This window comes from Bombina bombina, chromosome 4, assembly GCF_027579735.1.
Source record: "Bombina bombina isolate aBomBom1 chromosome 4, aBomBom1.pri, whole genome shotgun sequence".
In the NCBI taxonomy this organism is placed as follows: Eukaryota; Metazoa; Chordata; class Amphibia; order Anura; family Bombinatoridae; genus Bombina; species Bombina bombina.
In genome coordinates this window covers 626,571,459-626,586,365 of record NC_069502.1, presented here as the reverse complement: position 1 = coordinate 626,586,365, position 14,907 = coordinate 626,571,459, and the positions used below count along the sequence as shown (strand labels likewise).

Here is a 14,907-nt window from a genome sequence, read left to right as displayed (position 1 = left end):
CAGATTGATGTTATATAACAGCCCTACAACCCAATTGCATCACCCCTTTAAATGTAATATTTTATTGCAATATTTTTTATTTATAAACATGCTCAGTGAACTTTTTTATTATTTCATAATGTCTTTTGAATTACAGCCCTTTATAATTATAAAGAAGGAATCTTAAATAATTAGTCTGTATTGTGCTTGGTAAACTGTCACATGACATTAAAAAAAAAGTATCGGTAATTGGTATCGGCGAGTATTTGAAAACAAGTATCGGTACTTGTACTCAGTCATAAAAAAAAATGGTATCGGTGCAACCCTAGTTTAAACCTAACACCCTGACATAAACCCCACGTCTAAACACCCCTAATCTGCTGCCCCTGACATCGCTGACGCCTGCCTACAGTTATTAACCCCTAATCTGCCGCTCCCGATATCGCTGCCACCTAAATAAAATTATTAACCAATAATCTGCCGCTCCCGAAATCGCCACCACTATACTACATTTATTAACCCCTATTCCGCCGCACCCCAACATCGATGCAACTAAATAAAGTTATTAACCCCTAAACCTCTGGCGTTTCGGGGATTAACCCTAGTCATGCTGTAACACAGCATGACTAAGGGGTTAATCCCCAAAACGTTGCTTGTTTTTATGTCTTAAATAAAGATTATACAACTTTAAAGAGAAGGTGCTGGTGACATTTTGTATATAATGAAGTCTGACTTGGAGCCAGCAAGACCCCAGGGGGAACCAATCCCACCTTTCTACCTCCCGACCAGGAGAAGCCCCAAGAAAGGACTCCATCTCCATAGGGAGGAGAATATCCCAGAAAGAAAAGGGATGAGGCTGGAGGGGCAACAACTGTCCTCAAGGCCCGAAGCCACCGGCTAATGGGAAGATAAATCCCCAACACAAAAGTCCTAGAAAAGGACCCCCTACAAGTAGCTTGCCAAGCAGAGGCACAGCCAACCCATTCGCCCGCAAAGCAGGGAATCCACGGGTACACTGGCAAGCTGACCAGGGGAATGCAACCCTAAGGTGCACCAGAAATTGGACATCCAGTGCCAGCAGCTGTGTATGAACCAACAACCCTTGAGGCGCAAGCCACACAGCTAACCACCAAATGATGGTGGCAAGGAGTAAAAAATACTCTGAAAACCTGGCCAACCATGACCAGATTAGGTAGATGGACCAAGGACATAGCCCAAGTTCCCACTACCGTGGAACACCCCGACCAGCCCTGAGATCCAATATTCCAAAACTACCCAAGACTGGGTCAGGAAAAAAGCCAAGTGAAGCTGCAGCAACCGGAAGTCTCAGGGAGAAAAACAGGTCCGGGCACCTAATAGTTCAGGCAAACCTTACCCTAGAACTAAACACCCCAACTAGCCAAAAAGCCAGACACAAGGGATATAGGTCCATATTCAGAGAATCCGGATAGCGAGAAGAACTCAAAAGCCTCGACCAAAGGAAGGAACCACCCCCAGCTAAAGTCCAACGCTCCAAAGAGCAAGGCTAGAAGTCATATGAAGATACTTCTCAAAGCCTCAAGACAACCAAGGGATACCTCGAGGTCAAAAAAATCCTACTAGCAGGACTAGTCTCCCTATCACCTCCGCACAAGCAGAGGACACAAGGAAGAGAAATGAAAGGCACTAAGCCCACCCAGCTCTGGAAACCCTGAGCTAAACAAAGTCCCCACAGGAAACAACCATCAACCGGAAACACAGATCCCTAGAAGGAGATCCAACTCACCCGGAGACAATGGAAGAAGACCCAAAGGTCTCTTATAACTCAGACAGACAGTACGCATCAAAGAGTAAGAGCTGCATCTAGATACACTATAAACCGCTTACACGGACACCTGCAAGGTGCCAAGAGCTGCAACTGGTTTCAAACTGCAAACCTTCCGCATGCTAGACAGCTATCCTGTACAAGCTGTTGGATCAAGCCCAAAAGGACAAATCCAGAGGCCTAAAAATGAAGGCCAAACCGCTCAACTGCGGTAAGGGACCTTGCTGAGTCTAAGAGACTCAGCAAGGTTCGTTAAAACAGGGGGGCGTACAGCTCAGAGTACGCTAGGATATATGAATATGGCAACTTATTGAAAAGGTAAATAGCACTAATTAGGCTATATATATATATATATATCTAGCTTCCCCAAAAGGTATCTAAGAGTTTTCCCTAATTATTTCCTGAGTTGTAAGAGACCTTCCTTATTGTTAAGCCCTTTTGGATACAGGCTGTCTAATGTGAATATCCATTTTGATTCTGTATAAAGTAGTTTTTGCTCATAGTTTCCACCTCTCCAATTCTTATTAACTTTTTGCATCCCGAAATACTTGAAATCTTTGACATTCCCACCGTGTTTCAATGTAAAGTGCCTATAAAGTGCAGTATCTGTATTCTTTTTCTCTATACATAATAGGTGTTCTCTAATTCTGTCCCTTAGCATTCTGGAGGTCTGCCCTATGTATTGTAGACCGCAGGGACATTGTATTACATAGATAACACCTCTGTCTCCACATCTAATTAGGTTATGGATGTTGTGTTTCTCTTTCTTTGAGCCTGAAGAAAAATGGTTAGTCTTTAGACCGTTCTTACAGAAAAAATCCTCTAATGTCCTTTCCAAATACGTCTTTCATGTTATGTCTTTTTTTACTTTTTTGACCCGGGACACTGGGGGCTATCATATTCTTCAAATTATTTGTTTTCCTATATAAGAACTTAGGATGAGGTGTGAGTTTATCTCCAATTATGTAGTCCTCTTTGAGTAGTGACGAATGCCGTTTGATTATTTTTTCAATGATATGTTTATTTTCACAATACTCAGTGATCAATGGGACATCTATGATGTCATCTAAATCTTGTTTAGTATGTTTGGTTTTATATTTTAAAAGATCTTTACGATCCACTCTCCTGACTTCTTCGATCCAGGGTTTCCTCTTTGTATCCTCTGTCCAGGAAACGTTGTTTCAAGACCAGCTTGTTCCTCCCACCTGTTGTGGTTCGAGCAATTTTTCCTTATTCGGAGTAGCTGGCCTTTTGGAATATTTGCTTTCCACGTTGTGTGGTGGCAGCTTAAATTATGTATATAATTGTTACAATCAACCTCCTTAAAGAAGGTTGATGTCTCAATTTGCTCATTTCGGATCTCTATTTTCAAGTCTAGAAAGTTGATCTTATTTTTACTGAATTTGTGAGTGAATTGTAGGTTCATTGTATTCATATTCATTACCTTGATCGTATGTAGGAGATCGTCAAGGGTTCCTCTCCAGATTATAAAAATGTAATCAATATATCTGACATATAGGACCAGGTCCGAGCCTGCTGGGCTGGAGTCCCAAAATATTTGTTCCCACTTACCCATATAGAGAGTCGCGTAGCTCGGAGCGAACCTGGTCCCCATGGCCGTACCATATAATTGTTTAAAAAATTGATTTCCATAGTTAAAATAATTTTGTGTTAAAATATAATTTATGCCATCAAGGATGAAAGTGCGTTGTGCTTCTGGTATATCTATCTTTCCTGAGGAAAAACTCTACTGCCTCAATACCTCCTTCGTGGGGGATACTCGTATATAACGAGGTTACATCACATGTTGCCATAATAAATTGATCCTCCCACTGTATCTTGTCTAGTTTATTCAAGAGTTGAGTAGAATCCCTTAGATATGATGGGAGGCTAGTGACATATTCCTGAAGATTTATGTCTATATACTCCGTAAGATTACTTGATATGGACCCTATCCCCGAAATGATGGGTCTCCCAGGTGGTTTGGACAATGATTTGTGTATTTTTGGAAGTTGATAAAACACTGGGGTAATGGGATGTGTATTTGATAAGTAATTATATTCTTTGTCATTTAGAATTCCCCGTGTTTTAGCTTCTAACCTCAACTGTATTTGCTATTTTTCCAAGGGTGGCTAGGCATTCTTTTTGAAGAGAGCTGTAGGTGCTTATACTAGCGCTAGACCCACATACTTCTTTTCATATGAAATAAAAATACAAATCCCCACTAACATTACAAATCCCCCCACCCCAAACCCACAAAATAAAAAAAATAAACTATCTAAAAAACCTAATCTACCCATTGCCCTGAAAAGTGCATTTGTATGGGCATTGCCCTTAAAAGGGCATTTAGCTCTTTTACTGCCCAGACCCTAAACTAACTCCCGACGATCCACTTACAGTTTTTGAAGTCCCGCTTGAACGATCTTCATCCCGGAGTTGAAGTCCTGATCCAGGCGGCGAGAAGTCTTTATCCAGGTGGCCTCTTCAATCTTCATCCCGGCGGCAAAGTCCTGATCCAAGCAGCGAGAAGTCTTCATCCAGGCGGCCTCTTCAATCTTCATCCAGACGGCATCTCCTATCTTGATCCCGGAGGCGCAAAGCAGGTCCATCCTGAAGACATCCAGCGCGGAGCATCCTCTTCATATGGTCGCCGCTGTACACTGAATCTTCAATGCAAGGGACACGATCCAAGATGGCGTCCCTTGTATTCCTATTGGCTGAAAAATTAAATCAGCCAATAGGAATTAGAGCTGCTAAAACCCTTTTGGCTGTTCAAATCAGCCAATAGGATTTAAACAGCTCTAATTCTATTGGATGATGAATCTACATGTGGCTTTTGATTTAATTCTATTGTCATCACCAATCTCATTGTTTTTAGTATGCCTTTTTCTGTAATCTTTTATCTGTAGTCTTATAGTGAAGTTTAGCAGTGTGCAGACAGGTCATTGTGTCAGGTAAGGGGAAACCATGAGATCTGAAATATAATATCAGGGAGGGTAGGAGGCAAGGAGTGAGGAAGCAGGGTATCTCAATTTGAAAGGGGCTTAAGATACAAGTTCATGTGCTAGAATTTAGAGAACATACAAAAAAATCCAGATTTCCTGGAACTATTCTGCTAAGATAATGCCAGCAATCACTGCAGCAGGAAAGAACAAAAATTAATCTTTACCTCATAAAAGGCCACCTATTTGTGAAACTTTCAATAGTGTCTTAGCAAAAGTAAAACATAAGAAACAAATCCTCAACATATCTGCATATATTATTATCCATTCCAGCAGCCCCAGCACAGTACTTAGCAGGTTACACATTGTGAGGTAATACTTCTGTCTAATTCAGGCTGTGTAACATGTACATAAACTAGTGTGCTTTGTGGTGCCCTGCTATACAGATGCTGAAGGCTTCATAATTTAACCCTTGCTGGCTTATTTTGGTACTTGCTATCAAGGTATTCTGCCTATGCCAATTATGTGCTTGAAAATAAGGGAGGTGATGAGGAGCTTGATTACTTCATCTGAGTTAAAGGGATATAACACTGCAAAAATAAAAGTTAGCACATTTTTTTATTGCATTGCTGCTTGCATATAGCTATGTTTTTAAATCCTGCAGAGGGATTCAAGGGACAGTCTAGTCAAAATTAAACTTACATGATTCAGATAACGCATGCAATTATAAACAACTTTCCAATTTACTTTTATCATCAAATTGTATTTGTTCTCTTGGTATTCTTTGTTAAAACCTTAACCTAGGTAGGCTCATATGCAAATTTCTAAGCCCTTGAAGGCCACCTCTTATCTCAGGGCATTTTGACAGTTTTCCACAGCTAGGGGACATTAGTTCATGTGTGCCATATAGATAACATTGTGCTCACGCAAGTGGGAGTTACCTAGGAGTCAGCACTGATTGGCTAAAATGCATGTCAGTCAAAAGAACTAAAATAAGGGGGCAGTCTGCAGAGGCTTAGATACAAGGTAATCACAGAGGTAAAAAGTATGTTAATATAACTGTGTTGGTTATGCAAAACTGGGTAATGGGTAATAAAGGGATTATCTATCTTTTTAAAAAATAACAATTTTGGAGTAGACTGTCCCTTTAAACACAAAGCACTACTAGGAGTAAGCTAAACCGATCTGGTGAGCCAATGACAAGTTGTTGGCAACTATGCATAAGCTAATCAAGTGTAATCAGCCAGGCAGGATTATACCAATTCTAAAAGGAGGGTAAACTGTCTTGTGTAATGCTAGATGATCTAAATATGAAATATTCCACATATCTGTGTCAGTCTTGTTGTGAGTAGGCACCCCCATTAGATTTGCACACAGGGACAGCTAAACCCCTCCCCTTCACTATGCCACTGCATTCATGTATACACACAATATATAATGTATATTTCTATAAAAAAGTTAAATGTTAATTTGAGAATTATTTTTAATACAAAAATACATCACAAAAGATCCTGATATTTGCATACTAGTTTTGCAGCTAAATGTCTACATAAATGTCTGAAAGTCCAAAGAGCAGCAGCACAATTGTAACAATATTTTATTTAATCTTGTGCAACAAAACAAAATGCAACGTTTTGGACCTGCTAGTCCTTAATCATGCATCTTTGCTTTGCTTTACCTGCATAAATGTCTGACTCACCTGTCCCATGATGTTCGGCAGGGAGGACACTGACTGTCACATTGTCTGAGCTTTTCTGGCCAGAGATATCAGTCACCGTTAACTGAAGAGTGTAGACTCCTTCTTGCAAGTGAGATAATTTCAGTGTACCTGGTTGAGGATTCTAGTTTGTAGGTCAGAAAAGGAGAATAACAGATTCTATTAAATAAAAGTGTACAAAATTGCTACACTATAAATAAATAAGCAAACTTTGTATCAATATATTTGAATATTCCATAAAATTAATTTCTTATATAAATTCTACCCATTTGGATATCAACTGTTTGCATTCCTCCTTGGCATACACCTTGGAAATTTATGCAAAAGTTTGGATGTGATGAACATTTTAAAATTACAGTATCTGTTTAAAAGCAAATATTCTTTACCTTGGAAACAGGCTAATTAGTTTTGTATTTCCTGCTCATCTATATTTTCTTGTTCCTACTTTAATCTACCCAAGTACTTCATTCACTATCTCCCAGAAAACAAATATCATCCAATAAAATGCAAACACACACACAGTTTCAATGGGGCATGCAGAAGTTCCTCAAGCTCAAGAAAATCAGTTTCATATAGTTTGAGGTCAATAACAGTATTTAATCTGTGAACATTACAGGTTTATTTACATCAGTTATAATTCACAGCTCTTTAATTCCTTTGTTGCGCATTACAAGGCATTTTCGTCATGCACATCGCTACCTGTAGGAGCATGACAAGCCTTTCTTGTCATGCAGGGGGATAGCCAATCAAATACTGTTTTCGGCAACCCCCCTCACTACAGATCATTGGTAGCCTAGTGTGCGGCACTCCCAGGCTTCATGGTGACATCATCATTATGCATGTGGTGACGTCACAAAGGGGGCAGAACCAAGAAGCTCACTGTAGCTGCAAGGGAGCTGGATAGGGAGAGGTTCTTCAAACCCCTTGATCTCAGCTCCCATAGCAGCTACAAATATGGTGGACTATGTGGTGAGTTAGGGGTTAATAGTGTAATGGGTACATTGCGGTAGGCTATGTGGCGGGTTAGGGTTAATAGTGTAGTGGGGACTTTGCGGTGAGTTAGGCGTTAGAGTATAGGGCTTATGGCGATTTAGGTTAGCGAGACAGGGTGTTAGGTTTTTTTCCACTTTACTCTCTACTTTGAAGTTTATGGGGGAATTGGGTTAGCGCGACAGGGTGTTAGGTTTTTCCACTTATCTCTCTACTTTGAAGTCTATGGGGGAGTATGTTAACATGGTTGCAATATTCTAACTTCTGTTCTTTGCACACAGTTAGCGTCCAAGTGAAAAATATTTACTTTCAATTTGTAATACGCACGCAAAGAGAAGTCAAGCGGCGTCAGTGGGAGCGGTAATTACTAGCCGTATACGTGCAATAAAAATAAAATCTGGTATGTGTAGAGACCCCTCTAGTAGACAAGTCCCTCTCTCAAAAAAAAGATATGAATTTTGTCTGTATAGTCAGGTGATCACTGTGCTAACAGTGAACACCTTGCAAGAAAAAGAGTGCTTTTATTTCTGTTCTGAACAATGGGGCCTCTTTAATTTATTTTATAACCCCAAAGCCCATATGGGTCTTTATTTTACATGTGGCTATCCATGAAAAATTAGTAAGGTGATCACTGTGGTGAAAAAGGCTTGGTAGCGAAAGGGTTAATGGGATAAAAAGGTCAAAATTGAAATGTGCATGGGTCCGTTTAAATTTTAAATAGAAGCATTTTTTTCAAAATACTTCCATTAGCAAAAATTCTTCCAGTAAAAGTAATTATTGTTTTTTAGTAGCATACACACATATCCTGTGAGGGCCTGTGCATCCGTATTCAAACACAACACCTTCTCAGAGAGCCAGCAGAGGCTTGTATGACACAAATTAAGTCTTCACAGGCGTAATACACATCGTTGCCTGCTCTCTGACCTTGAATACTGGTGCACGGGCCCTAACAGGATATGTGCATATGCGGCTGAAAAACAGTGATAACTTTTACTAGAAGCATTTTTGCTAATGGAAGTATATTTCAAAAATGCTTCTATTTAAAATTTAAATGCATGAAAAAAGCATGAACTTTCCTGAAGCCACCCTAGTATGACTTGCTAAAGGGTTGTTAAATACATTGTAATTACAAGACTGTCAGCAGTGTGAATGTTTTTCTGCAATTATTTTTCAATAGCCAAACTCCACCTATCACTTGCCTTATTTGGAAGAGTCAATTTGGACTTGTTACTGGAGTAGACAACACTTGCAACTGTAATTTTGTTAATAAAAAATATTGTGCTAGATTACAAGTAGTACACTTTTTAGCACTCCTACTCGAGTGTGAACATCACTAGAATCTTCTTGTGCGTGTGGGTTAGTGCAAGTTGAAAAACAAAATTTATGCTTACCTTTCTTTCCTGGCAATTACTAGTGGGAATTCAATTTCTGGCCAGCAGAAGGAGGCAAAGAACACCCCAGCAGAGCTGTTAAGTGTCACTCCCATTACCCATAATACCCAGTCATTCGGCCAAAGGAAAATGGAAAAAGAAGATGACACAAGGGTATAGAGGTGCCTGAGGTTTATACAAAAAAGCTGTCTTAACTCAAATTAAGGGCTGGTTGTGAATTCTCCATGCCAGGAAAGAAATAAATTTATTAGGTAAGCATAAATTTTGTTTTCTTAGGCATAGAGAGTCCACAAATCCATTCCAATTACTAGTGGGAACCAATACCCAAGCTAGATGACACAGAATGTAAGGGAGGGAGAACAAGACAGGCGGACCTTAACAGAAGGCACTATCGCTTGAAGATTTTTCTCTCCTAAAGGAAGCCTCAGCCGAGGCAAAAGTATCAAATTTGTAGAATTTGGAAAAAGTATGCAATAAGGACCAAGTGACCATCTTGCAGATTTGCTCCACAGAAGCTTCATTTTTTAAAGCCCATAAAAAATAGACAACCCTAGTGGAATGAGCCGTTATTCTCTCAGGAGACTGTTGTCCAGCTGTCTCATAAGCTAACCGGATAACACTTTTCAACCAGAAAGTAGTAGAAGTGGCCTTCTAACCCTTATGCTTACCAGTGAAAACAACGAACAGGACAGAAGATTGCCGAAAATCTTTGGTTGCTTGCAAATAACATTTTAGAGCATGCAGAACATCCAGGTTGTGCAGCAGACGTTCCTTCTGAGAAGAAGGGTTAGGACAAGGAAGGAACAACAATTTCTTGATTGATGTTGCAATCTGACACTACCTTAGGAAGAATCCCAACTCAGTACGAAGGACCGCCTTATCCGCATGAAAAATAAGGTAAGGAAAATCACATTGTAGAGCCTAAAGTTCAGGGACTCCACGAGCAGAAGAAATAGCAAGGAGAAGTAAAACTATCCAGGATAACAACTTAATATCATGCATAGGCTCAAACGGAGCCTGTTGTAAAAATCTAAGAACAAGGTTAAGACTCCATGGAGGAGCAACAGGTTTAAACACAGGCCTGATTCTGACCAAGGCCTGAACAAAAGATTGAACATCTGATTGATATGCCAAACGTTTGTGTAAAAGAATAGACAGTGCCGAAATCTGACCCTTCAGAGTATTGACTGACAAACCTTTCTCCAGGTCATCCTGAAGAAAGGATAAAATGTGGGGGAACCTCACCGACTTCAAGAGAAACCATTAGATTTGCACCCATAAAAGTATTTACGCCATACCTTATGGTAAATCTTACAAGTAACAGGATTACAAGCTTGAAGTATGGAATCAATTACCTTCTCAGAAAAAACGCGCCTAGCTAGGACTAGGCATTCAATCTCCAAGCAGTCAGCCTCAGATAATCTAGATTTGGGTGGAGGAAGGGACCCTGAAGTAGAAGGTCCTTCCTAGGAGGCAACCTCCAAGGGGGAAGAGATGACATCTTCACCAAATCCGCGAACCAGATCCTGCAAGCCAGACAGGAGCTATTAGAATCACAGATGCCCTATCCTGAATGATACAAGCTATTACTCGAGAAAGGAGGGCAAACGGAGGGAACAAATATGCTAGATCGAAGACCCAAGGAACCACTAGAGCATCAATCAGAACTGCTTAAGAATCTCTTGATCTAGAACCGTACCTTGGAAGCTTGGGGCTTAGACGAGACGCCATCAGATCCAACTCCAGAACCCCCCACCTGAAGGTTATCCTTGTGAATAATTCCAGATGGAGCGCCCACTCCCCTGGATGAAGGTCTGCCTGCTCAGAAAAAACGCTTCCCAGATGTCCACCCCTGGGATGTGGATGGCAGAGAGGAGACAATCGTGAGACTCCGCCCACTTGAGAATGCTAGTCACCTCCTTCATAACTAAGGAACTCCGAGTTCCTTGCTGGTGGTTAATAAACGCCACTGAGTTGAAGTTGTCCAAACCTAGTTGAGGCCAAGCTGTTAGAGCATTGAAGATTGCTCTCAGTTCCAAGATGTTTATTGGGAGAGAAGACTCCACTCGGGTCCAAAGACCCTGAGTCTTTAAAGAACCAAAACTGCTCCCCAGGCTTGAATTCGTGGACACAATCTCCTAAGATGGTTTTAGGAAGCAGGTTCCCTGAGACAGATGATCCTGATAAATCAAGATAGAGAGAGTCTCTCGTTATTGAGTCTAGGACTATCCTCAGAGAGATCCGAGTGGTCTCCGTTCCATTGCCTGAGCATGCATAACTATAGAAGTCTCAGATGGAAACGAGCAAAAGGAATATATTCCATGCAACCATTAGACCAATTACTTCCATACACTGAGCCGCTGATGGACAAATAGAGGACTGAAGTGAAAGACAGAAAGCAAGAATTTTGGATTTTCTGACCTCCTTCAGAAAAATCTTCATAGACAGAGAATCTATGATCGTTCCCCAATTTCGTTCCAGATTTAGTTTCCACCCGTGAGTACAAACAGACAACAGAGTGTCTATGAGAGATTTTGCTAAATGAAATGATGGCACCTGAACCAAGAATTCATCCAGGTATGGTGCCAGCACTATACCCTGAGATCTGACCACCGCCCAAAAGGGCCCCTAGGAACTTTATTAAGGATCCGAGAAACCGTGGCAATGCCAAAAGGAAGGGCAACCAATTGGAAGTGTTTGTCTAGAAAGACAAACCATAGGAATTGGTGATGCTCCCTGTGAATAGGAACATGTAGATACGTGTCCTTCTAGTAGATGGTAGTCACAGACTGACCCTCCTGAACTAAAGGGAGAATAGAACAGATAGTCTCCATTTTGAAAGACGGAACCTTGAAAAACTTGTTCCGACAGTTAAAGTCTAAAAAGAGTCTAAAAGTTCCCATCTTCTTGGGAACCACATATAGATTGGAATAGAATCCTAGACCCTGTTCCGCCAAATGAACTGGGACAAACACTCAGAGAGAAGCGAGATCCTTTACACAATTTAAGAATGCCACTCATTTTATCTGGATTGCAGATAATCATAAGAGGAGAAATCTTCCTTTGGAAGGACAAAATTTGAACCTGTCCTGTATCCCTGGGAAACTACTTCCACTGCCCAAGGATCTGGGACATCGCTAATCCAAACCTTCTGAAAGAAGGAAGCCTGCCCCCACCTTATCCATGACTGGATCGGGGGCGGACCCTTAATGCTGATTTGCTCTCAGAGGAAGGCTTCTTGGATCGCATAACCCAGATTCCAAGGCTGGTTAGACCTCTATGAGGGCTTGGAAAAAAAAAGGATGATCATAGTTCCTGATAAAAACAAATTCAGTAGCCTGCAATTCATGATTAGCCAAGGATATTTGTAACCCATTAGTGAAAGGGCACTCACTGTGATGAACACATAGCCACAGCTGGATTTAAACTCTCGACCTTTAGCTTTGAAGGCAGCAAAGTTTACCACTGGGCCAAGTGCAAAGGCCCTAAAAGAACATCCAGCCCCAGCAGTTGGAAACAAACCAACAACCCTACAGATGCAAGACAAGCCATCCACATAGGGAAAAAATAAATACATAAAGAAAGTCCATTCACCACATAGGTTAACATTAAACCTATTAGGAGACTAGGGACAATGAATGTCACAGGCATTAGAAAATATCTCCTCAATAGAAGAAATATTCTAAAATTGTTTTCCTATATCTAAATTATAGAAAAAAATATAATGGTGATACAAGAGTTAGCAAATATCACCGCAATATGAGAAACATTAAAGAAGCCCTTAAATTTGAATAGGGCAACAAACATATCACAGACACTAGAACAATTCATCTCGGTATGAGAGAGAATATTATACAGAGTTCCAGAAGAGAAGGGAAAAAAAACAGAAAACTCTCTCTATTTTTTCATAGAAGATTGTAAAATGTAAATCCTGTAGGCTATAGCACTTTGGTCTGCTTTGCACGCACATACAGAATTATTGATGTTGTCAGAGAACGCTCTCATACTCCCATGGGGTCTGGAACTCAAATCTATCCTGTAGTATCTCAGCGACTATTCACTGAGCCACCAGAGAGATTTCATAAATTATGGAAACATATAAACAAAATGTGTATGAATAAGAGTTTTAAGGTTACTCAGATAATAAAGTATATTGTGATACCAAATGATGTCACAACAGTGCAGAAGGCTCCTTACTAAGACAGAAAATGAAAAACCTGCATAAAATATAAAGGATAAGATATAAATATTTCCTTTTAAAGATTCCTAAAAAAATAAGTATACTATATCAAATAATTACATGAATTCCTCAATATAGAAAAGAGCATGTATTTACAGTGAACTGCCATCAGATGGCAGCCAATACTAAGGGAACACACTCAGTCAAGAGAAAAAAAAGTCTTGAAATTAAGAGTGCAGAGTCCTAAAGGATTATTGTAAAATATTACCAAGGGCCATAAAAACAGTACTGCCGGTTAGTAGGGACAACTGATACAAGTTGTGCCCTCCAGTAAAAAAACATAATTTATGTAAGAGCTTACCTGATAAATTAATTTCTTTCATAATGGCAAGAGTCAATGAGCTAGTGACGTATGGGATATACATTCCTACCAGGAGGGGCAAAGTTTGCCAAACCTCAAAATGCTTTTAAATACACCTCCCACCACACTCACACCTTAGTTTAACCTATAGCCAAGTAGTGAGGTGTAAAAAGGAGTAAAAAAGAGGAACTGAAAAATAATATTGTTCTTTATACAAAAAAATATAACCACCAAAAACAGGGTGGGCCTCATGGACTCTTGCCATTATGAAAGAAATGAATTTATCAGGTCATTTCTTACATAAATTATGTTTTCTTTCATGTAAATGGAAACAGTCAATGAGCTAGTGACGTAAGGGATCAAATACCCAAGATGTGGAAGTCCACAGAAGAGTCCCTAGAGAGGGAGGGATAAAATAAAAACAGCTATTTCCACTAAAAAAATTAATCCAAACAAAAAATATGTTTTTCTTGTAAATTTCAAGAAAAAAACTAAAAATATAAACAAAAGAATCAAACTGAAACAGCTGCCTGAAAAACTTTTCTATCAAAGATTGCTTCAGAAGAAGCAAATATATTAAAATGGTAAAATTTTGTAAAAGTGTGCAAAGAAGACCAAGTTGCAGCTTTGCAAATCTGATCAAATGAAGCGTCATTCTTAAAAGCCCAAGAAGTGGCAACTGATCTAGTAGAATGAGCCATAATTCTCTGAGGCGGAGACTGCCCCGCCACCAAGTAAGCCTTTTGAATCAAAAGCTTTAACCAAGATGCCAAAGAAATGGCAGAGGCTTTCGGACCTTTCCTAGAACCAGAAAAGACAACAAATAGACTAGAATTCTTCCTGAAATCTTTAGTAGCCTCAACATAGTATTTCAAAGCTCTTACCACATCCAAAGAGTGTAACGAATTCTCAAGAGAATTCAGACAAAAGGAAGGAACAACAATTTCCCTACTAATGTTGTTAGAATTCAAAACCTTAGGAAGAAATTTAAATGAAGTCTACAAAACAGCTTTATCCTGATGGAAAATCAGAAAAGGAGACTCACAAGAGAGAGCAGACAATTCAGAAACTCTTCTAGCAGAAGAGATAGCCAAAAGGAACAATACTTTCCAAGAAAGTAGTTTAATATTCAACGAATGCATAGGCTCAAAAGGAGGAGCCTGCAAAACCTTCAAAACCAAATAAAGACTCCAAGGAGGAGAAATAGATTTAAGAACAGGCTAGATACGGACTAAAGCCTGAACAAAATAGTGAATATCAGGAAGTTTAGCAATCTTTCTATGAAATAAAACAGAAAGAGCAGAGATTTGTCCCTTCAAAGTACTTGCAGACAAACCTTTATCCAAACCATCCTGAAGAAACTGTAAAATTCAAGGAATTCTAAAACAATGCCAAGAGAATTTATGAGAACACCATGAAATATAGGTTTTCCAAACCTGATAATAAATCTTCCTTGAAACAGACTTACGAGCCTGCAACATAGTATTAATCACTGGGTCAGAGAAACCCCTATGACTAAGCACTAAGCGTTCAATTTCCATAC

The 14,907-nt window shown here is 39.8% G+C and overlaps 1 protein-coding gene across 2 annotated transcripts in view; it reads right to left on the bottom strand.

Annotated features, from left to right (window-relative positions):
- The window catches only part of LRP11 (LDL receptor related protein 11), a 130,505-nt gene that overhangs the window by 91,747 nt on the left and 23,851 nt on the right, over positions 1-14,907 (bottom strand). For both annotated transcript variants that reach the window (XM_053710655.1, XM_053710654.1), the window contains exon 3: positions 6,425-6,566. In XM_053710655.1, the coding sequence (XP_053566630.1) occupies positions 6,425-6,566 (142 nt within the window). The remainder of the gene's footprint in view (positions 1-6,424; positions 6,567-14,907) is intronic.